The sequence below is a fragment of the Aotus nancymaae genome, unplaced genomic scaffold, assembly GCF_030222135.1.
Source record: "Aotus nancymaae isolate 86718 unplaced genomic scaffold, 86718_ANA_hifiasm-v0.15.2.pri h1tg000053l, whole genome shotgun sequence".
Lineage (NCBI taxonomy): Eukaryota > Metazoa > Chordata > Mammalia > Primates > Aotidae > Aotus > Aotus nancymaae.
Window position 1 is genome coordinate 3,403,640 of NW_026988467.1, and position 22,598 is coordinate 3,426,237.

At 57.6% G+C, this 22,598-nt stretch overlaps 1 protein-coding gene across 4 annotated transcripts in view; it reads right to left on the reverse strand.

Moving 5' to 3' along the window:
- The window catches only part of CHD5 (chromodomain helicase DNA binding protein 5), a 76,402-nt gene extending 59,439 nt beyond the window's left edge, over positions 1–16,963 (reverse strand). For all 4 annotated transcript variants that reach the window (XM_064363170.1, XM_064363169.1, XM_064363168.1 and 1 more), the window contains exons 1-2: positions 16,859–16,963; positions 4,971–5,098 (exon numbers count right to left, since the gene is read on the reverse strand). In XM_064363170.1, the coding sequence (XP_064219240.1) occupies positions 4,971–5,098; positions 16,859–16,937 (207 nt within the window). In that variant the 5' untranslated portion in view covers positions 16,938–16,963. The remainder of the gene's footprint in view (positions 1–4,970; positions 5,099–16,858) is intronic.
- Between the last annotated feature and the right edge of the window lie 5,635 nt (positions 16,964–22,598).

A 22,598-nucleotide genomic window follows, 5' to 3' on the forward strand; every position in this document is an offset into this window, starting at 1 on the left:
AGGGCACAGACCCTCAGCATGGAAAAGGCTCGGGTGACACCAGGCACGTCTGTCGCCCATCTGAGGCCCCTGCCCTGAAGTCACCCACTGGGGCTCAGACAAGCCACAAAACCCTCATTTCTTGGAGGCGGGGCACTTCTTTCTCTCCTCTGTCCACCCGCACTAGAGAGAGCCCAGTTGAAGAGAACAGTCTGACTCCCAAGTCCCTGAGCCTTCCCGGCCCTGAGCCTCTGCCCTGCCTCCACCACATGGAGCCCGCAAGGCTGGGCCTCCCACCTGCACCCTCCTCCCCTGCCAGGGGCTGGCCAAGGGTTGGGGTACAGGGCAGAACCCTGCATCCAGCTGTTTCGACACTCGAGAACTAGGCCTCCTTTCTGTGTTGTTTTTCCAAAATCTTTCCTTGCAGAGAAAGCTGCAAATAGTTCTGAAAACACCTAGCAGAGCGGTGCCCCATCAATGGGACCTGGAGGGATGGAGCATCATCCAGGGGCAAGAAGGGAAGAAATAATCAAGAACCAGAGGTAGATTCACGGTTCAGTATCTCAAAACATACAGAGAGGCTCGTAGACCAGGCCACGTGCAGGGGAGGAGACACAGACACAGACCGATGATGCCCTAGCTAAGCCCCGAACCAACCCAGCCAAGGCTTGAGAGCAATCAAACCATACTGCAGGCATGAAGATCCAGATGACAGTTGGCCTTCAACCTTGGCACTGACCTTTCAGCTGCAGCAGCCCTAGGTGTGACTACAGGGGATGCTCCACCGGCTAGCAGAAGAATCTTAGTGGACGTGGAGTCCCCACACGGAATCCACCTGCAAAGCTGCCTTGACTGTTATGCCCAGCCCCTGTGTGCCAGGAGGCAGAGGCAGGCAGGAGGGGTCTGTGCTCTGAGCCCCCACCCTACTGAGGACACAGCATACAATCGAGGCCCTGGGGATCCCAATGGACAGTCCCGCCACCATTCCTCCTTCCCAGCTCCGCAGACACTTCTCGTCGGAGGCCTCCCACCTCCGTCTCCCTTCCCTCTAGGCCGGATGCTCCGCACACGCACCACATCTCCTGAAAAAGGAGACATTTAAACTCAAAGAAGGGTGCGGAGAGTGGGTCATTCTCCGTTTAGGGTCCTTCGAGATTGAGAGGGAAAAGGGAAGAATGAAATAGGAGCCTTCCCATTCATGAGTGTTATAAACAGTTATAATTTAGCACTGAATAATTGGTTGCTATGGTAACCGCTGCAGTACAGGTTGAAATCATTTCTCCCTCCTGCGCTCACTAGGGTCTGACAGGGAGCTTCATCTACATATGCTCAGGTTCCGGCTGCAGCCCGGTTATTTTATGTAAATCAGAATCCACCACTTGCGGCCGGCCTCCCGCCACCAACAAACTGCTGCTTGTGGCCCACCTGCCCTGGTCCCTTTGCCCCTCATCTTGGAGCCACCTGGTTGGAGATAGAGAAGGGCAGACAGATGAAATCCTCTTGCCTATATCCTGGGCCCCCAAGTCTGCCAGGCAGGTGGGCAGCAGGCACCCGGCGGCTGGGCCACAGCATGCTCCAGACCTCCTAAGATCTGACAGCTGGCCCAAGCCAGGCTCTTGGATGCAGGGGAGGGAGCACCTCCGGAGGCCTCTTGTCCATCCTAGCCCCCTACCCCTTCCAAGAACCAGAATTGCATCTCAGTAGAGAGAAGGAGAGAGGGTGAGGAAGGGGTGGAGCAAATGAAAGAGAGGGAGGGAAATGAGGGGAGAGGGTAAGAGAGAAAAGAGGGCAAAGGAGAGAGAGGAGATGCCGAGAGGTTACCAAGGTGAAGACCAAGCACAGGCCAGAGAGAGGGACGGAATATGAGACCCAGGGAGAGACAGACAGACAGACAAGAGCCAGAGAGAGATAGGGACCTGGACAAAACAAAACACATGTTGTCAGAGAAAGAGGCAGGAGAGAAGACACGGAAGAAGGAAGGCTCAGCAGGATCATAGCCCTGGGAATAAGAGTCAGAGAACAAGCCCTCCCAGGCCTCAGAGACCATCTGGCCCCCAGCCCCCAAGCCTCACCACTGTCCAGACGCTGCCCAACCCCCGGCCTCCTTCCCAGCCCTGCTGTACCCTGAGCCCAGGAGAGGGGAGGGGAGCCAGCCCCACCTGGGGAAGGCAGGGGCTCCCACAGGCCTCTGCTGCACCCCGCTGGGTCCTTCATCTCCATTTGGGAGCCAGGCCCACCCAACCCAGTGGCCTGAGACCCAGGCCCAGGTGACACTGCCTGTCTTGGCCTAGACTCCCACCCAGCTTCTAATTCAGAGGAGGTTGGGGGGGATTCACAGCTAGGAGGCCCTGCCATGGGGCACGAGCCCCAGGGTCCTAAAATCCACATCATCCTGAGCCCATAGAGCCCAGGTCTGAGGCTTGAGTGGGGGACAGTAGCAGAGCAAGATTTCACAGCCTCTGCCAGAGACTCTCGGTGCCTTCAGCCCAGGACCTGGCAGCCCAGAGCCATCTACCCTCTGCCCAGCACAAGGACCAACCTCTGGGGCCAGGAGGCAGCGGCTGAGGCAGTGGAAGAGAAGGGCAGGGGCTGCAGCAGGGAATTCAGGGAGCCCCATGCAAAGGAGCTGGCCCACAGCCTCTCCTTCACAAGGGAGGCCTCCAGGCACTCAATCCCCACTTCCCCTCTCCTATCTCCACTTCCCCATCAATTAACAGGGACTGGGAGCTTCACTCTCTTTGAGAACCTGGGGAAGATGTAAGAGCTTCAGAGCGTAGGCCTGGGAGTCTCTGGGGCATGATGGGCCAGGCAAGAGCCTCCACACCCTGCTCTGAGGACCCGGGTCCTCCCCTTCACCTCACATCTTCCCCATGCAGCCCCCATGCTGGCCCAGTGGTAAAGGGGAGTTCCTGGGAAGAGACAGACACACATCCATCCTATACACCATGCCAGATGGGGCACAGAGCTGAGGGGCAACAGAGAAGACGCACAGAATCGGCCAGAAGGGCCAGGGTCTATCCAGGGTAAGACAGGGTAGTACACACACAGTCACCTGCACACACGCGTGTGCACGGAGGACCAGAAGGGCCTGGAGCGGCTGCAAAGCAGGTGGGCGTGGGGGCAGGGGCTTGGAGGGCAGCAGTGGGGGCGCCAGCCAAGCTCTGGACCAGGGGGCCATGGGACTTGGTCAGGGCACACTCAGGAAGCTCTCCCAGGAAAGTCAGGGGCTGCAGGAGCCACGTGAAGCAGCAGCCAGGAGAGGAGGGCGGGTGGGAGGTGAGTGAGTGGTGCTGACCGACGCCCCCAGCAAAGAGAGGAGGAGCAGGACACACCTGAGGCAGCTCTGGCCAGAGGAATGGGGCCAACACCTCCCGGCGCCATCCTTTCCCTGCAGCCCCTGAGCAAGGACACATCTGGGGTGGGCTCTGCCCTTCCAAGATCCCCAGGCTGACGCTCAGACCACAGGAGGAGCCACATGCTGCAGGTAGAGTTCAGGGCCCCCCAAAATGCCCCCAAGTGCCCGAACAAGCCAGGGAGGTAGAAATGGGGCACAGACCTGAGGCCCAGAGGTGAAGACAGGGACCCTTGCCCCCCACCACCACCATCTCTCCCTCCCCGGGCTCCACTCCTGCCTCTGGCCTGGCCCCAGAGCTGCCAGGGGAGCCTGCCAGGCTGTCACGTCACATCAATCCCTCCACTGCTCAAAGCCTTCCAGTGATCTCACCTTGTTCATGGGAAAAGAAGAGGCCCAGAGTGCGCCCCCAGAAACAGGTGCTCCTGGAACTCTCATGGTAGAGAGCGTCTCCAGCCTGGGACAAGCTCCCCGCATCCACCCCTAGGGTCTTCTGGCAGCCACCTCCCACCTTATTCTACAGGGAGGCCTGGATCCAGGCCCAGAGCTGCCAAGGGCACCCCCTTGGCATTAGCACCTCCCCCACCACTGCACCTCACCAGTGGCCTCCCAGGGCCTCTTGCCTGCAAGGTGGGGCCAGGCCGGTTCCCTCTAGGTAGGGGCAAAGAAAGGTGGAGAGCTGGCCTCAGGCCCCCTTGGGGCAGGCGGGAAGGGAGAAACATGCCTGGCAGGGGGCGGCTGGCACAGCTAACAGCCCTGGATTCGGATCTCAGCACCGCCACTGTGTGACCGTGGGCCAGCTCACTTCTGAGCCCCCGCTCTCATCTGTGAAGGGAGGTGCCCGCCATTGCTGTCAACACAGGGTGGCTTGGAGGATCGGAGGAGATGCCCAGAAAGAACCAGATAGCATACGGTGAGAAAAAGGGAGACCGCAATGTCCTAGTCCAAGTCGGAAGGACTTTAAGCTGCAAGCCCGCCTCAGTTTCCCCATCTGCCAAGCCACGATCATCCTTCCCATCTCACCAACTTCCAGGGCTGATCATGAGGATCAAATGAGCCCGCGTGAAGCACAGAGAAGCACGCCCAGAATGTGTCAGCAGCGTGGGAAGACAGGGACACGTTCACGCCGTCACACCCGCCAACCGGAGGCAGCGGAGCGTGCGGCAGCCTCGCCTGCCCAGAACCAGCCAGGAGCCAGGGAGAAAGTTACGGGAATGCGGAGGTCACCTGCAGGTGACTGTCCCTAAACGGGCCTTGCTACTCTTCTCTGACTCACTTCACTTTCATCACGGTTCAGTTTAGAGGGATGGAGGTCAGCTACGGAGCAGGGAGAGGGCAGGGAGGCAGGGAGGCACCATGGCGAGGGAATCCCGCCCTGTCCCCGCACAGGATAGGACAACGGGAGGAAGGAAAAATGAGGCTCCGACATCCTGCTCCAGAAACAGGACAGCTCACCAACGTCTCAGAAAGGCTTCCATGCACAGCGCTTCGCACGAGAACTGGTTACAGTGTTTTTCATCAAACTCAGTTCTCGGAAACCCTCAAACTCCAAGGTCCGGGGGCCCAGCCCTCCTCTGCAGCCAGGCAGACGCAGCTTAACCCCCCGCCCCCAGCTCACCGGGCGGGCGCTGCCCCTCACCTCTTTCTTCTTCCGCTTCCCTTTGCACTTGTTTTCCTTGAGCTTCTTGGGTTTCTTCTTCTTAGGAAGGCTCACGGGCTCCACAGGGAAAAAGTCATCGAAAGCTTCAAGACCACCATCTTCTTCTTCTGGAAGAATCAGAAAGTGGCAGCGGTTACTTCTGAGCTTCTTCCAGGGACACAGAGCCAGCCCTGGGGAAGCTGGGATCCCCAGCTCCACGGACACCCAACTGTGCCAAGTCACAGCCACCCTGCCCTTCCCAGACCTGGTAAAGTGGGAGAACACGGGACAGGAACCGCAGCTCTGGGGACTGTGTGATATCCCCTCACCTCCTGGCCTTTCCTTCCCTCTTCTGTAAATGTGACAGTAACCACCTGCCCGATAGGCAGTGTTCGGAAAACTGAACCCCGGTGAGCAACAACCGAATACCTTGTTGCCGTAGCTCCCCGAGAAACACAGCGGAGGAGTGAGGGCCGAAAGGGCAGAGCACAGACCTCAGGGGGGCCCATCTCTGCCCTCCAGAGAGAGGACCACAGTGTGGCCAGGAGGTGGCCAGAGAATGCTGGACCTGCTGGGCACAGTGGCTCACACCTGTAATCCCAGCACTTTGGGAGGCTGGGGCAAGCGGATAACCTGAGGTTAGGAGTCTGAGAACCAGCCTGGCCAACATGATGAAGCCCATCTCTTCTAAAAATACAAAAATTAGCCGGGTGTGGTGACCTGTAATCCCAACTACTCGGGAGGCTGAGGCAGGAGAATTGCTTGAACCCAGGGAATGGAGGTTGCAGTGAGCCAAGATTGCACCACTGCACTCCAGCCTGAGTGACAGAGTCAGACTCTGTCTCAAAAAAAAACAGCAACAAAAAAAAAAATTGTGGACCACAGAGACACTCAGGTCCCATACCTGAGGACCCCGGGGGTTTGCAGGACAAACCCACCAAGCAGGATGCCCGGATACCCCATGGGTTTGACAGGATGCTGCCTTAATGGAGAATCCGAGACCCTATCGAATCTCCTCCTGGACCCCGCCCCTGTGCACACACAGGCACACAGGTCCACACTCCCCTACCTCCAACACGTTCATAACGGGAAGCCAAGCACATTCCAGCTGGGCACGAAAAAGCTGTGACAGGCCACAGAGACACGCTGTGCCCAGCACATGTGGGTGTTCAGGAGCTGCCCTCGCCCGCACTGAGACTCAAAAGGCCGACGGGCCCTGGCAGGGCGGGCTCGGGAGGGGGATATCTTTGAAGATGCTGGCCGCAGCTCCAGGTCTGCCCCACCCAACCTCCAACTCAGAGGAAGGGCTGCCACGTGTCCTTCAAGGTGTGATCTGGGGTCTGATCCTCATCTGAGAAATCAGGGGAGAGAAAGGGCAGCTGAGCCTGGAGTTCCCACGCACCAGACATGGGCGTGGAGGGGTGGGGGGAGGGTCCTCTTGGCAGGCACAGCAGCAAGAATCAAACCATCTAAAGTACAGACACTGCTGCCTGTGGGGGCAAAGGAGGCTTCCAGGAGGGAAGAACCTCCAAGAGTCCTCTAGAAGGGCCCACGAGAGAGCCGCCCTTCACACCAGCCTGCGGCCCCCGCGCCCCCGCCGGTTTGTCCTACTCCTCTCCACCTCAGAAGCAGCTGGGGAAGCCAAGGGGCAAAGAGAACCCCCTCAGCCTCAGACCCTCTGCCCTGGACGTCCCAGGCCTGACCCTCTGTGACAGTGGAGACACAACAGGGAGTGTCACTCGGAGTCTGAAGGTCCCCTTGAGTGGGACCCCAGGTGACCCTGAGGAGAAGGAGAGGTCCCAGGGCCACCAGGAGGCTTTCATCCAGGAAGGGGGCAGAGCATCCCCGCTGGATCAAGTTTAGAGACAGACAGCCCCTTCCGCCAAGGAAGTTTTTGATCATAACCACCGTGGGTCAATAAAAAGGCCTGAAGGCATCCCCCAGGTTGGCCCACAGGCTCAGACACACCAGCCACGTGCAGATGCACGGACACGCGTGCACACCCAGGACACACCCAACACCCACCTCTCACCCTCCACGCTGGCCCTCAGCCTGGCTTGGGACCCCCAGAGAGTCCCAAAGCCTGGAAAGGGAGACAGCAGGGGTCCCACCCTGGGTCTCTGAGGCTCTCACTGCCCACACTATGGGTGCAGCACTAACCCCACTGTCCCCACTCCTCGAGGGCACCGGTGGCTCTGGTGGCTGAGCAGACACCCCTCCAGCCCCTGCATCCACAGGGCCAGTTTGCACGAGGGGAAGGTGGGGGCTGCACACTGTCTTGGTGCCTCTCTGCACCAGGGCCTCCCTCGAGGGTGGCCAGGTGCTTGGGGCTCCCACCGAGGGAGGGCACCCTGTGGAGGGCCAGGGCGCACAGGGGAGCTGGCAGCAAGGGCTGCCCCGAGGTGTTTTATGTGGGTCAGACCCAACACAGCCAGGGGCAGGGGCTGGGCTGCTCCGGCTGACCCCGTCCTGTTCCTCCGATCCCTGGTGTGGGAAGGCAGGGATTTTTTTCAAACCAGCTGAAAATGTGCATGGGGACCCCCAGAGTCATCCTGGAGAGCAGGTGCCGGTGGGGCAGTGGCAGGGCTGGCAGGGAGTGTCTGTGGTGGGGCAGCTGATGGGACACCAGTCCACACCTGCCCGCTCCCCACCCGGCCTCCGCCTCCCCCGCCACCACGGGAGACCGCCTGGGCACAGCCACCCCCGCACCCTGGCGGTGCCCAACGTTGCTTATGTAACAGGCTCTGGCTGATGCAATCTCAAGGGGGGCCTCTCCCTCCTGCCTCTTCCCAGCTGTCCCCTTCCAGCAGGGTGGTCCCAGACTTCAGAAGGCCAGCCCAGCACACGGTCACTCACCAGTCGCCCGACCACACGACGGACGAGGGCATGCACAGGTGCTGCTGGAGGTTCCGGAAGGAAGCCCAGGATCTGCCCACGGGGAGGGGACGGCAAAGGGGACCCTTGCTCTGGCCCTAACCCACGCCCAGAACAAGTCTTTGAGGACAAGGCCCCAGGCCCTCTGCCCATGGACAGACCCCCCGACTCCATTCCCAGAAGACCTCGCAGCCCAGGGCCCTTCCTCTCCCCAGATGGCTTCTGTTGTGTGGCCCTGAGGTCACCCAACACTTGGCTCTGTGACAATGCCCCCCACCACCCCACACACTCCATTCCTCAGCCAAGCCCCAGCCGCTTCCCACCCTCGGACACGCTCTGTTCCTGCAGCAGGCCCTGGGCTTTCTAAAACCAAACCTGGGGGTCACAGTCAGCCCTTCCCCAAGCCCCAGTCTGTGCCCTTGAGCCCACCAGTCCCTCCTCCCTATGGCCCCATCTGGTGAGGACAGAGCAGAGACCCAGAGGGGTCCAAGACGCAGACCATGCAGCCAGTGCTAAGGTGGGTCCCGCCCGGCCAGAGTGAGGGGCTCCGGGGAGGAGCAACTTCACCTCAGAACTCCTTGCCCTGCCAGCTCCTGCCCCTCGTGGCTGCCCAGCCGCCCTCCTGGCCCGCCTGGCAGTGCACCAGCCCTGGCCCGCCTGGCAGTGCACCAGCCCTACCCCTCCGGAGGCTGCACGGATCCAAACTTGCTCTAATTAGGACCCAGTACCCTGTGATCCCCCACCTCCTGGGGGGCAGAGGCGGGGTGGGCCGAAGTCAACCAGAGTGAGGAGAGGCACCCTTGCTGCTTCCTCCACAGCTCCCCTGGCCCCTCGCTACCTCCCGCGACACGCCAGCTCAGCCCTGCAGGACCCCAGGCTGGCCAAGGCTGAGCCACTGCAGCTGCAGCCAGGCCGGTGAGGTGGCCCTTCTCAGGTTAGTGCATTACAATAGCAGCAGTGGCTGACATCTGCACCCCACCTGCCAGGCACCTGCCAGGCTCCTGCCAGGCCCAAAGCACCCAGCACTGAGTAATTTGTATCACTTCAACAGAGCAACTCGGAGAGGGGCACTGTTCTTTCTGGTTTTCGGTTTTCTTTTTCGAGACAAGGTCGCTGGCTGGAGTGCAGTGTTGTGATCATGGCTCACTGCAGCCTTGACCTCCTAGGTTCCTGTGACCCTCCCACCTCAGCCTCCTGAGTAGCTGGGACAACAAGCACGACCACCATGCCTGGCTCAGAGGTGGCTTCTATGCTTGTCCCCATCTGCAGATTGGAAAACCGAGGCTCAGAGGACCTCATCATTTACCCACACCTCAGTCCTACAGCTGGCGGTGGTGACACCAGGTTTGAGCGCAGGCAGTCGGCTCCCATCCCCTTGAGAGGTCTCTCCCCCAGTACACCTCCCAGAAGTGAGCACTGAAACAGCCCACGCTGTGCAGATCGGCTCGGTGTATGCCTGGGGGACACTGAGGTGACTTAGGCTGGTCTGTGTTCTGGAAGGTCACAGGTCCCTCAGGGGGGTCAAGTCTGGTTCACCACACTAGTCCCCCTGCACACAGCCCGACAGCGCTGCCAGGCCCAGGCTCCAGCCCCCTGCTCCTCTGGGGAGGGGCGGCAGCAGAGCAAGGACAGTCGCCACGCGCTTGGCAAACACAAGGCGATCAAAACAAGGGGAAGGCGCGTGACTGCGGAGGGAAAGTTAGGTCATCGGATTCTGGGTGGTCGAAGGATTTGCGGGGGCCAAGCCGGGAGCTGGGGTGAGAGCACCATCACCAGGTCAGGAGGCCGGCAAACCCGCCAGCGATAGGGACCCCGCTCAACATCTGCTGGGACCTGGAGACGGGCTCCTTCTATTCCCCACCCGGACTCCCCCAAAAACCAGCACCAAGCAGAAAACAAGGCCACCTGGGGGTCAGGAGGGAGCAACAGGGGCAGGAGAAGCTTTGCACCACCCTTCCTGGGGGGTCACCCCAGCAAGTCCCCTCCACACTGAGCCTCTCTCTTCATCTATGAAATGGGCCTGATGTGACAGCCTTTCTCCAGGGCGATGGGAAGAAGCAGAAACTGTGAATATAAAGCGCCCCAGGAGGGCCAGCGCGGCGGTGGTGAAGGGCAGAGGGCGGTGGTCTCTAGTTTGGGCACTGCTGGGCCAGGGGTTCTCAGGGCCACCCTAGAAGGTGGCCAAGAAAGAGTGCTCAGGCCAAGGCTGCCGTCAGTCCTTGAACCTCCCCCCATGACACAGGCCCTATGCTGGCAAAGGGGGGCAGTACACCCACCCAAGAGAGGATTCATAATTTACTTATGACATTTCACAAAATCCAGACATCACCTCATTGGTGTCACATCAAAAGAAAGCATCAGTCCTGAATGGGGAGTGGAAGGAAGAGATGAGGATAGATGAGGCATTTACCCCAAGTGACTGGGGCTAGGAGAGAGTGAGCATGGGAGTGTGGGGCAGGCGGGAGGGGCTCCAGGGCATGGGTGAGGAGGAGGAGAACAGAGTGGTGAGAAGCGGAGGGAAGGGGGAGACGACCTGGAGGGACAGGGAGGGACAAAAGAGAGAGAAACGGCCAGACAGAAAGGGAGAGGCAGGGGTATGACCTCGGGGGAGACAAAAACTGACAGACATGGGGACAGAGGGGGAGAGAGAGACAGGGAAGGAGAGTGACATAAGGACAGAGCCACAGAGATAAGCAAAAGTCCCAGAAAGTTAGACAACACACATTGTGTTCTGCACCCAGCTCAGAGAAGATATTCCAGAAGTCTCTGATGGGTGGATTGATAAATTTATAGTGAATAGATGCATGGTGGATGGTGAATGGGTGGATGGATGAATGGATGGTGGATGGATAGTGAATAGATGGATGGAAGATGAATGGATTGATAGATGGTGGATGGATGGATGCATGGGGATGGAAGATGGAGAATGGATAGATGCATGAATGGATGGTGGATGAATGATGGATGAATGAAAGATGAATGGATAGATGAATGGATGGATGGTGGATGGATGGATAGTGGGTGGATGAATGGATGAGTGGTTGGTCAATGGATGCATGGATGGATGGTGGATGGGTGGATGGATGAATGGATGGTGGATGAATGTTGGGTGGATGAATGGATGGTGGATGAATGGATGAGTGGTTGGATGGATAGATGCATGGATGGATGGGGATGGATGGATGGATGGTGGATGGATGATGAATAGATGGATGGATGGATGGTGGGTGGATGGATGGATGAATGGATGGATGGTGGATGGATGAATGGATGGATGGTGGATGGATGGTGAATACATGGATGGATGATGGATGGATGGATAGTGGGTGGATGAATGGATGAGTGGTTGGTCAATCGATGCATGGATGGATGGTGGATGGGTGGATGGATGAATGGATGGATGGATGGATGGTGGATGGATGGATGGTGGATGGATGGTGGGTGGATGGAGGGATGATGAATGGATGGATGGATGGATGGTGGATGGATGATGAATGGATGGATGATGGATGGATGGATGGATGGATGGATGGTGAATGGATGGTGAATAGATGGATGGATGATAGATGGATGGATGGTGGGTGGATGGTGGATGGATGGATAGTGGGTGGATGAACGGATGAGTGGTTGGTGGATGGATGCATGGATGGATGGGTGGATGGATGTATGGATGGATGGTGGTGGATGGATGGTGGTGGATGAATGGATGGTGGATGGATGGATGGATTGTGGGTGGATGGATGGATGGATGGATGGTGGGTGGATGGATGATGGATGGATGATGGATGGATGGTGAATAGATGGATGGATGGTGGGTGGACGGATGGATGGATGATGAATGGATGGATGGTGGATGGATGGTGGGTGGATGGATGGATGGATGATAAATGGATGAATGGTGGATGGATGGATAGTGGGTAGATGAATGGATGATGGGTTGGTGGATGGATGCATGGATGAATGGTGGATGGATGGATGGATGGTGGGTAGATGAATGAACGGATGGTGGATGGATGTTGGGTGGATGAATGGATGGTGGATGAATGGATGAATGGCTGGTGGATGGATGCATGGATGGATGGTGGATGGATGGATGGATGGTGGATGGATGGATGTTGGGTGGATGAATGGATGGTGGGTGAATGGATGAGTGGTTGGTCGATGGATGTATGGCTGGATGGTGGGTGGATGGATGGTGGATGGATATTGGGTGGATGAGTGGATGGTGGATGAATGGATGAGTGGTTGGTGGATGGATGGATGGATGGATGGTGGGTGGATGGATGATGGATGGATGGTGGATGGATGGTGAATAGATGGATGGATGGATGGATGGTGGGTGGATGGATGGATGGATGATGAATGGATGGATGGTGGATGGATGGTGGGTGGATGGATGGATGGATGATAAATGGATGAATGGTGGATGGATGGATGGATGGATGGTGGGTAGATGAATGAACGGATGGTGGATGGATGTTGGGTGGATGAATGGATGGTGGATGAATGGATGAGTGGTTGGTGGATGGATGTATGGATGGATGGTGGATGGATGAACAGATGGATGGTGGGTGGATGAATGGATGGATGGTGAGTGGTGGATGAATGGATGGATGCATGAATGGTGGATGGGAAGATGGATGGATGGTGGATGGACAGATGAATGAATGGTAGGTGGATGGACAGATGAATGAATGGTAGATGGACAGATGAATGGATGGTGGATGGATGGATGGATGAATGGTGGGATGCATGGACAGAGTGCATGGATGAATAGTAGACAGGAAGAACAAGAACAGATGGATGGATGGATATACATATGGTTGATGGTGAATGGTTACTTGGTTAATTTTGTGGGTAGACAGGTAGATGTGGGTGAGCAGATAGATATACAGATGCATGGATGGATTGGATGACGGATGGATGATGGTGAATGGTGGGAAGCACAGACAGATGGTGCATGGATGAATAGTGGGTAGGAAGAATGGATGGATGGATATGGATATGGGTTGATAGGTGGATGGTGAATAATTGGTTTTGTGGATAGATAGGTAGATGTGGGTGGTAGATAAATGGATGGGTGGACGGATGGGTGGATGGGTGGGTGGATGAATGGATGATGGATGATTGACTTAATGAATTGATAAAATAATAGATGGATCTTACTACCTGATCAACTGGGAATGAGAATGAATAACCCACTGGCGAAGCCACTGGACAAAGTGTGCTGGTCACTTTGCCTCCCTCCTCCCAGAAAAGAATGTGAAATACAATCAGGATCCCTGGGACGCCCCCACCCTGCCTCGCAAACCATGCTTCCACAGGGGTAGGGGTGCAGGCTAAAAAGTCACGGCCTTGGGAATCATGACTGTCACTCTCTCCTGGCCCCTGAACCTGAGGGGGCAAGTGTAAGACAGGCACACAGCTAGGGCCAACTGTCACTGGGGCCAGAGCGGTGACGGCGCCTGGTTTAGACACTGCCCAGTCTGGTCACAAGTTTTGTCTGTGATTGAGGAAAAGCTGGGCCAATGAGGCAGGGAACTTGCCAGCCCAGTAGTGGCCATAAGAGGTCTTAGAGCCGCATTTTCTGATCCCCTCTCCTGCCTCCCTCCAGCCCTACCTCGGGCTTCACAGCCCTCCTCCCACCCAGCCTCCCACTCCCCTAGGCTTACTGGCTAAGGGTGCAAGCATCAGAAGCATTTCCTTGGAGAAGGCAGAACAGCTGCCCCCCTTGGCTGATGCTAATTACACCAGTCACAGTTTATTGAGCACCTATTATGTGCTGGGCACTGTGACCTAAATGTTCCACATGCACTGTCTCACTGTTCCTCATAATAGCCCTCTATGAGGTAGTCAGTGCCATGTCCCCATTCTACAAGTGGGCATACCAAGGAGAAGGCTACATGGCTTGTCCAAGACCACTCAGCTAATGCTCAGAGCTGGAATCCGAGGCCTCATCCCACCAGCTCTTGAACCCTGGCTTCGACCAGTCACCCCAACTCCCAGGAGAATCTGGCAGCTTCTGGTCCCCAAACTAGAAGAGGCACCCACCCTGCCTTCCTCCTGGGAGCCGGCTCAGACACCTGCCTCAATGCCAGACGTAGCTGGGGCAAACCCCTCCTTCCCACCCCCACTGCATGGGAGACAAGGATCCACTGCTGAGAGTGAGCAACTCCCGGGGGAGGTGGGAGATGAGCAGAGTCAAAGAAAAATACCGGACAACTCATGAGTTCAACAGCCATGGATTTAAAAATCATTGTCACAGCTTCCAAAACACTAGTTCCTCCAGCCACAAACTTCCGTGTTTTGGAACCAGCTGGCTCTGGGTCTGTGGGAGTCACCGCCACTGAGCTTGGACCCACGGCTGCAGAGGGGCTATGGTGAAGAGCTCAGGGTGAGCGGGGGCCAGCAGTGTTACTTGACAGAAGACCTGGAGCCAGGGTGACCTAGGGAATCCCAGCCCTCAGACACTGAAACCACAACCATCTCTCCTCAGGCATGCATGGTTTCAGGTGCTGGGCATGGCAGGTGATCAAGTGAGTTACACTTGAAGGGGAGCCCACAGACCCAGGAGGAAACTGATGAAAACATTTCAAGTATGTGGGGAATAGTGACACAAGCCTGTAGTCCCAGTTACTAGGGAGGCCGAGGCAGGAGGATCGCTTGAGCACAGGAGTTCGAATCCAGCCTGGGCAGCATAGCAAGACCCCATCTCTTCTAAAGAAAGCATGACGATGTGTCTCAGAGTGACTGGAAGGCCCTGCCTTGGCTAGGGTGAACCTCCCCATCATGACATTTGAGCTGGGGGCAGCGGTGAGCAGAGGAAAGAGCAGGTCAGGCAGAGGTCACAGCCAGGGGCCCAAGGCAGAACAGAGCGTGGAGGGTTCCAGAAGCAGCAGGGAAGCCAGTGTGACTGCTGGGAACAAGCGGGCACAGGCGTGGACCGGGACAAGGGCTTCACAGGTGACTGCAGCCTTGTGGGTCAGGATCTGACTTGTGTTCACAAGGTGACCCCAGCTGCTGTGCAGAAGGTGGTAATGAGGACTGGGTAGAAGGCCCCGGAGGGGATCAGCAGGAGGGGACAGAGGCTTGGACCCAGAACATGGAGAGAAGCCAGGAGCCTGGGAAGGCTCTGGAGGTGGAGCAGCTGGCCTTGCTGAGGGATGGGGGCAGAATCCCCAGGCCAGAGGTGCCAGAGCACGGCGGCTCTTCTGCAGGGCTCTGGGGGCACTCCTGGAGGCTCTGTGACCAATCCACCAAGGGGGAGCATGGGTGGTGGGCAGGATGACCAGGGCCCCACCTCTCTGGCCCAAGCAGTGAGGTGGGTGCCTACGAGACTGGGGGCACCTTCCCTGGCCTCCTTCCCTCCCCAACCTCTATATCCAACACAGTCAGGGAGAGCCGGAGTGTGAGATGGGAAAGATGGCCAGGGGACTCCGCCAGGGGGGTGGGTGCAGCCCCAGAAATGCCATCGATGCCACAAAAGGGCCACACCCCACATACCACAACAAACAACTTCCTGAGGAAACCAGTGAACTGGTTTACTAGGGAGCCAGCCTCCTGGGTGGAAAACATCCACTCATTTTGGTGCCTGTGCCGGGCCTGAGTCTTCCCCTCCAGAGAATGGATCTGATTCCAAGGACTGAGGATATGACAGACAACCACTGTCCCGGCAACCCACCCCAAGTAAGGACTCCCCTATTCCCTGGGCCCCAACACGCTCCCTGCCAACTTGGCCTGACAGGCCAGGTGAGTGCCAGGCTCCTGTAGGGGCCTGGTCACAGCATTAAAGCCACCAAGTAACCTAGCAAGCAAACAGGAGAGGGCGGGGGTGTGGCCACCTGGTAGGAACACCCTCCAGAGAAGACTCTGCGCTGCTTCCTCCAACAGGAGCTGGAGGTGTCCATTTGTGGAATCTTCTCACCCCTGGAAGTCAGAGGGGCCAGAGGCACATTCCTGGGCCCGGGAGGGCCTCCAGCCTCCCACAAGTCTCTCCGAAGCCCAGAGAGGCCATACACTTGGTGTAGGGAAGCCAAGAAGTAAGAGTCTCCCAGAAAGGAGGGAGGGTGGCTGACAGGGTGGGGCTCTGCCCAGCTGTGCCGGGAGGGAAAACATCCCAAACGAATGGTGAGCTGTTAACTCAAGAGCTGTCCTGCAAGGCAACTCCTGGCCCACGGCCCCGTGTGTGCTAAATTCTGAGAGAAAAAAAGAGAGAGATGGCAAGGGCAGGGGCGGTGGCCCTGGGGTGTCAGGCCTGTAGCCAAGGCAGGGTGGGCTAGGAACGCCACCACCCTGGGCAATAGGGGTGCTGGAGACAGCGGCGGGCGCCAGGGCGCGCCAGGAGGACGCCGGCGGCCCGGGTAAAGTGCTTGGGAGCGGTGGTCACAGTGCCCAGAGGCCAGGGAAGAGGAGCAGAGGTCCGAGCCGGTGCGCTCCAGCACGGAGCCCTCCTGGGCCGGGAGGGAAGCCGCCCCATCCTGGGCGCTCGCCGTGTCCCCAAGCACCGCCAGTCCTCGCTCCGCTCTGGGCCCCACCCAGTCCGCCCCGTGGCCGAGATGGGCCAGGGGCTGGGTCTCGCCTGTCCGCGGCGAGGCCAGAGGCGCGCGGCGTTGGGACGCGAGCGCGGGGTGCGCCGCTCCAGGAGCCACCGCGATTCCCGCCCCCTTCAAGGGCACGCGGGCTGACCCCGGCAGCGCCGCGACCCCTCCTGGCCAGGGCGCCCAGCGCAGGCCCCGCCCGCCATCCTCCGACCCGCCTGGCCCGCGTCGCCGCCTGGGGGGCCCGGATCGCACCCCGCCCTTGGCCGCCCGCACGCCGCGCCCGGGTGCTCACCCAGCCGGCGCCCTTGGCCGCGCGGCGCCAGTTGGGCGGGAGCGCAGCCCTGCAGCCCCTGCACCCCTCCTGCGCGGTGCCAGCCCGGCCGCGCCGCCCCCGCCGCCCGCGCTCCGGCCCCGGCCCGGCCCGTCTCGGCACCCCTGCCGCTCTGGCCCCCGGCGCACCCGCGCCCCGCTCACCTGACATCTCGTCCTCGTTCTCCATCTCCTCAGCGAACAGCCGCGGCAGCTCCTCCTCGGTGCCCAGTGGGCCCCGCATGCCCGGTGCGGGGAGGAGGGGAGGTGGGCGCCCCCCCTCCCGCCGGGCGCGGTGCCAGCCTTAACCCGTGCGCTGCCGGACGGGCGCGCGCGGCGGGCGAGGCGGCCTCGGCGAGAAGATGGCGGCCGTCTGCCCCCCCGCCCCCCAAACCTCCTCCCCCGCGTCTCGACCCCCCTTGGTCTTGGCCGCCTTAGCCCGCTCCCCGCAAAGCCCAGGCGCTCCGCCCACCGCGCCCCGCAGCCCCAGTCCCGCAGCCGGCCGAGGGTGGCGGCGGCAGCGCCGGAGGCACGGCGGCACGGCGGGGGGGGCGGCACACATGCCCGGATTGTGACGTCCAGTCTGGTTGCTGTGGCAACCCCATCCCATCGTTCCGGCAGCGCGACTAGTTAACAGCAGAGAACAAGTTGGGGGACTAGTCCTGAGCCGCTGGTCTAGGGTGGGGCCGGGAAGGGGGGCGCTCCGGCAAGGGGAGCCGTCGAGGCGTCCGCGCGCCCGGGGACCCGACGGCCGAGCGGGCAAGCGCAGGTGGAGGCGGGGAAACGCCGCCCCCGCGCACCCCTTGCAGGGCCAGCCGCCTCCGCCCGCCCGGTCCCGGGCCCCCCAAGGACGCGGAGGAGGGGTGTCCAGGGCAGCGCGCCGCCCGCTCCCCACTCGGTTCACACGCGCCGGGACCCGCCCCGCACCCGGCTTCGGCCTTGGCACGTTCCTGACCTCCTCTCCAAAGAGGATTGTAAGAAAAATGCGTTCCACACTTGAGGAAAGGACGGAGACTGTGGGTCTGGTTACTGCAGAAAAATCCGCGCAGGCGGGCTCCCCTCACCCGCGTCCCCGCTCCCGCCGCCCACGTGCCATCTTCCAAAAAGCCCCTCCAGCCTGGGTCCAGCTCAAACCCATGCAGAGCCCTGCGGGCAGTGCGGATCTGCGTCGTCTGTGCCCAAAATTCCCGCTCAGAAGCGACACCAGTCGCGGAGCGAGAGGGAGCCGCCGCCACCAGTCCTCGGTCGTTAAAGGTGAAGATGGAGGCCAAAGCCCTCGGGAGCAAGACTGGAATTTTAAATGAGCGCCTTCAGTCTCCGCGGCGGCAAGTCTCAGAGCTACCTTAAGAACGCAAAGTTCCAGGGGCCGGCTGGCCGCCGGCTTTCTAACCCCAGAGGGTCTCCCTCTCTCACTGCCTCGCAGGGGCATTGGGGGAACCCACCTGAGACCCGCGGGATCGGCTGGGCTTGGGGAGCCAAGAGTAGGAAGGAAGTCTCCGCTGGAGCCCCATCCAGGCCGGCTCTAACCGCTGCCCCTGTTATGCTGGAGCCCCATCCAGGCCGGCTCTAACCTCTGCCCCCGTTATGCTCGCATCCCAGGAGGGCTCTCCCTGTCCCGCCATCTTTGTAGAGCCGAGGAGTTGTGCCCACTCGGCCAAGGGTCCCCAGTGCAAGACCTCTTCGGGAGGTCCACAACCCAAGCCACCGTGAGTCCAGGCCGCTGGCCAGAAGGCAAAGGATGGCTGGGGAAGGGCAGAGAGAAGGGAGCAGTTCTCCCGGTCTTCCCATCCAATTTAATTGCCAGCAAGCCCCAAACAAAAGACCCTCTGCATTCATTCCTGGGCAAGGAGAGGTCGGGCCAGTCTTCTAGAATCAAAGACTAGGGTGTTGGGAACCCCTCCATCTCCCAGACACCCTTTAACCACACTGTAGATAGATTAGCCCAGTGCTGGCCGCCCGCAAAGGGAAAGGAACCCTCTGCAGGGAAGCAGGCCAGGAAACCAAAGGGCTCCCCTCCCAAGGTTGTTTCCCTACGAGCAGCTAGCCAGGGGGAGCCCCAGATCAGAGGCTTGAACCAAATCTGCCTCTTCCTCGTTCTTTCCAAACCAACCGTCTCCCTGAATGGTAACCACCTGGGAAGAAACCCCTAAGCTGACATGCCCACCCCTCAGTTACCAGCCCCACCACCACACCTCTCTGATCCCCTTCAAAAGTCCCCTGCCCTTCAGCAGAAAAACTCTGACTTACAATATTTCTCATCACCAGAAAGCCGCCCCCATCATTAACCTTGGCTCCAATTCCCAAGGCGAGGCTGAGAAAGTCAAGGTATCATTCAAGAAAGAACAGTTCTAACGGCTTAATTGGGCAACAAATTAGAGTCGAGATGCTCATCAGTCATAATCCTCTCCCCATCCTGTTCTTCCTGATGACTGCAGCTAGGTAATACCATTTAATGTCCAAAAGCAAAAACTGGAATGCTAGAAACAAATGGACTTTTTACTACAAATCTCCAGTCATTTTTAAAGGAGAGCTCTTATTATTGTTAAATATTAAATGGTCATTTTAATGACAATGGCCAAAAATGCATGTTAAAAGCAATCCCGAAAAAGGTGAACATTCAGTAAACTCTGCAGTTGCGAAAACAAGCTATCGATAAGGTTACCGTTTCAGTAAACGAGATTCTTATATTTGCCAGTCATAGAGCTCATAATTACACCTCAGTGACAATTCAAAAATTAAAATATTTTTTAACATATTGGTTATACAAGCATCAAGGAAAAAAACTTTTCCAGCCAGTTGCAGTGGCTCATGCCTGTAATCCCAGCACTTTGGGAGCCTGAGGTGGGCAGATCACCTGAGGTCAGTTTGAGACCAGGTTGGCCAACATGAAGAAATCCTGTCTCTACTAAAAATACAAAAATTACGAGCCGGGTGAGGTGGCTCACACCTGTAATCCCAGCACTTTGGAAGGCTGAGGCGGGCGGATAACAAGGTCAAAAGATCAAGACCATCCTGGTCAACATGGTGAAACCCCATCTCTACTAAAAATACAAAAATTAGCTAGGCATGGTGGCACGTGCCTGTAGTGCCAGCTACTTGGGAGGCTGAGGCAGGAGAATCGCTTGAACCCAGGAGGCAGAGGTTGCAGTGAGCCAAGATCATTCCACTGCACTCCAGCCTGGGCTACAGAGCACTACTCTGTCTCAAAATAAAATAAAGTTGATGACACGTAATAATAATTAAAAATTAAAAAAAAAAATTTAAAAACAATTTAGCTGGGCATGGTGGCGTGCACCTGTAATCCCAGCTCCTTGGGAGGCTGAGGCAGAATCACTTGAATTTGGGAGGCAGAGGTTGCAGTGAGCCAAGATTGTGCCACTGTACTCCAGCCTGGGTGACAGAGCGAGACTCTGTCTCAAAAAAAAGCTTTTTCCAAAAAGAGTTGAAAAAGCGCATCAGCCAGGTGTGGTGGCTCACACCTGTAATCTCAGCACTTTGGGAGGCTGAGGCGGGTGGACTACCTGAGGTCAGGAGTTCAAGACCAGCCTAACCAAAATGGTGAACCCCTGTCTCTACTAAAAACACAAAAAATTAGCCAGGTATGGTGGCAGGCGCCTGTAATCCCAGCTCCTGGGGAGGCTGAGACAGGAGAATCCCTTGAACCTGGGCGGTGGATACTGCAGTGAGCTGAGGTGTGCCACTGCACTCCAGCCTGGGCAACAAGAGCAAAACTCCATCTCAAACAAAAGAAAAGAAAAAAACAAAAAGCACATCATCTTCTGCACATACCATAGTCCATTTCCATTCCAGGGCTATATGAACTCCTATCCAGGCAGCCCCAAGCCCTGCCTGAGGCCAGTTGGTTCAACGCGTATCCATGCTGTGGCCACGCAGCACGCCTGGTTCTCAAGGCCAGCGAAGTGCTTGTATGTACACCACCTCACAGCCACAGAGTTCAAAACTGCCCCATGCCGCCTCCTCAGCAGGTGTGAGACAGCGCCACTCAGGACCACATGCCCACCTGCTGAACCAAGATTTTCCTTGTACTTGAAGCCTTTTTCTCAAGTGTGGACCTGGCACCACCTGAATCCAAATCAGCTGGGGTTGCAGGGGAGGAGGGTGCTTCTCAAAAAGGCAGCCCTGGGCCGTGGTCCTGAACCCAAGAAAACACTTGTACGAGCCTGAGAACTGAGAACTAAAAACTGAGAACTTTTTTTTTTTTGAGATGGAGTCTCGCTCTGTCACCCAGGCTGGAGTGCAGTGGCACAATCTTGGCTCATTGCAACCTCTGCCTCCCGGTTCAAGAGATTCTGCCTCAGCCTCCCAAGTAGATGGAATTACAGGTGCCCGCCACCACGCCAGGCTAATTTTTGTATTTTTAGTAGAGACAGGGTTTCACCATATTGACCAGGCTGGTCTCAAACTCCTGACCTCATGATCCACCCGCCTCCACCTCCCAAAGTGCTGGGATTACAGGCGCCTGCCACCACACCCGGCCTGCCTGAGAACATTGTATGCGTGCTTTCTGGGTTCTAGTGACAGTGGTAGCTAACTCACTCCGCTGGTCAGCACAGCCTTTACAGACTGTTTTAGCTGGGCCCAAAATAGCCAAGGGGGAAAAAAAGAATGTGTATTCTCAAATCCATCCCAAAGACAAGAAAATGGCTGGATTAGAAATTCAGTTTCCTGTTCCTAGAGATAAGCACTATGATGCCACCGGTTAACAGGTGGTCTCCATCTGCTACCTGTAGGTGGAGGGCCACCTCCTTGCAGGGATGGCAAATCCCCACACCAAGCCTCTCTACTACCCTCTTCTCCCTCAAAGGGATACAACCTACTGTATTTACTTATTCCAGTAAATACAGGCCCATCACCACGACTCGGCGAACAACTCGGGCAGGTGCCCACCCGGCTCTCCCTCGGGGGCCTGGCCCATCTCTCACTCCCATGGTGCCCCTACCCTGCGGTTTCTGACTCCAGCCACCCCAGGGATCTGTCCCCTGGAACTGCCAGATCTGTAGCTGTCCCACATCTTAAGTCCCCCTCACCCACAGGAGGGCCAGCAGCTCTTGGCTTACTACACTTGACAAGTTCAAGGGTCTAAGTCTTGTGTACAAATGGAATGTGAAATCAGGTGTCAAACCAAATTCCAGGCTCCCCTGACATAATTAGTGACTTAACAGCCGGACCACTATCCCTGCTCACTGGGGTCCTTTTCACCTTCCAGGAAATCGTGTCCCCTAAAAAGGCTGAGGTCTAGATAGCCCCAGATATCAAATGTCTTAAGACACTTGGTATCACCCAGCTCCCTCACTTTCCTCACGTTTCTGACCACTCTGTCCTACACACCACTCGAGCGGCTAGGACCCAGGTATCTAAACACCTGGCTGTTCCTAAAGCTGAGTACAGCGCTAACCAAACACTTCACCACTCAAAGTGCCATGGGAAAAGGGGGATCAGAGGCTTTTGGAGAGAAAACACATGAAGCCTTTAGTTTTGTTTTTTTTGTTTTTTGCTTTTAGTAGTGACTAGTTCCGGCCAGGCGTGGTGGCTCATGCCTGTAATCCCAGCACTTTGGGAGGCCGAGGCGGGTGGATCACCTGAGGTCAGGAGACCAGCCTGACCAACATGGAGAAACCCGTCTCTACGAAAAATACTACATTAGCTGGGCGTGGTGGCAGGCGCCTGTAATCCCAGCTACTTGGGAGGAGGCTGAGGCAGGAGAATCGCTTGAACCCGGGAGGAGGTTGAGGTGAACCATCACTCCATTGCACACCAGCCTGGGCAACAAGAGTGAAACTCCATCTCAAAAAAAAAAAAAAAAGTGACACTAGTTCATAGCACACAGTGACATTCACACACCTCATTTCCTCGGCTGTACCAGCACACTCAAGGGAAGGGCGTG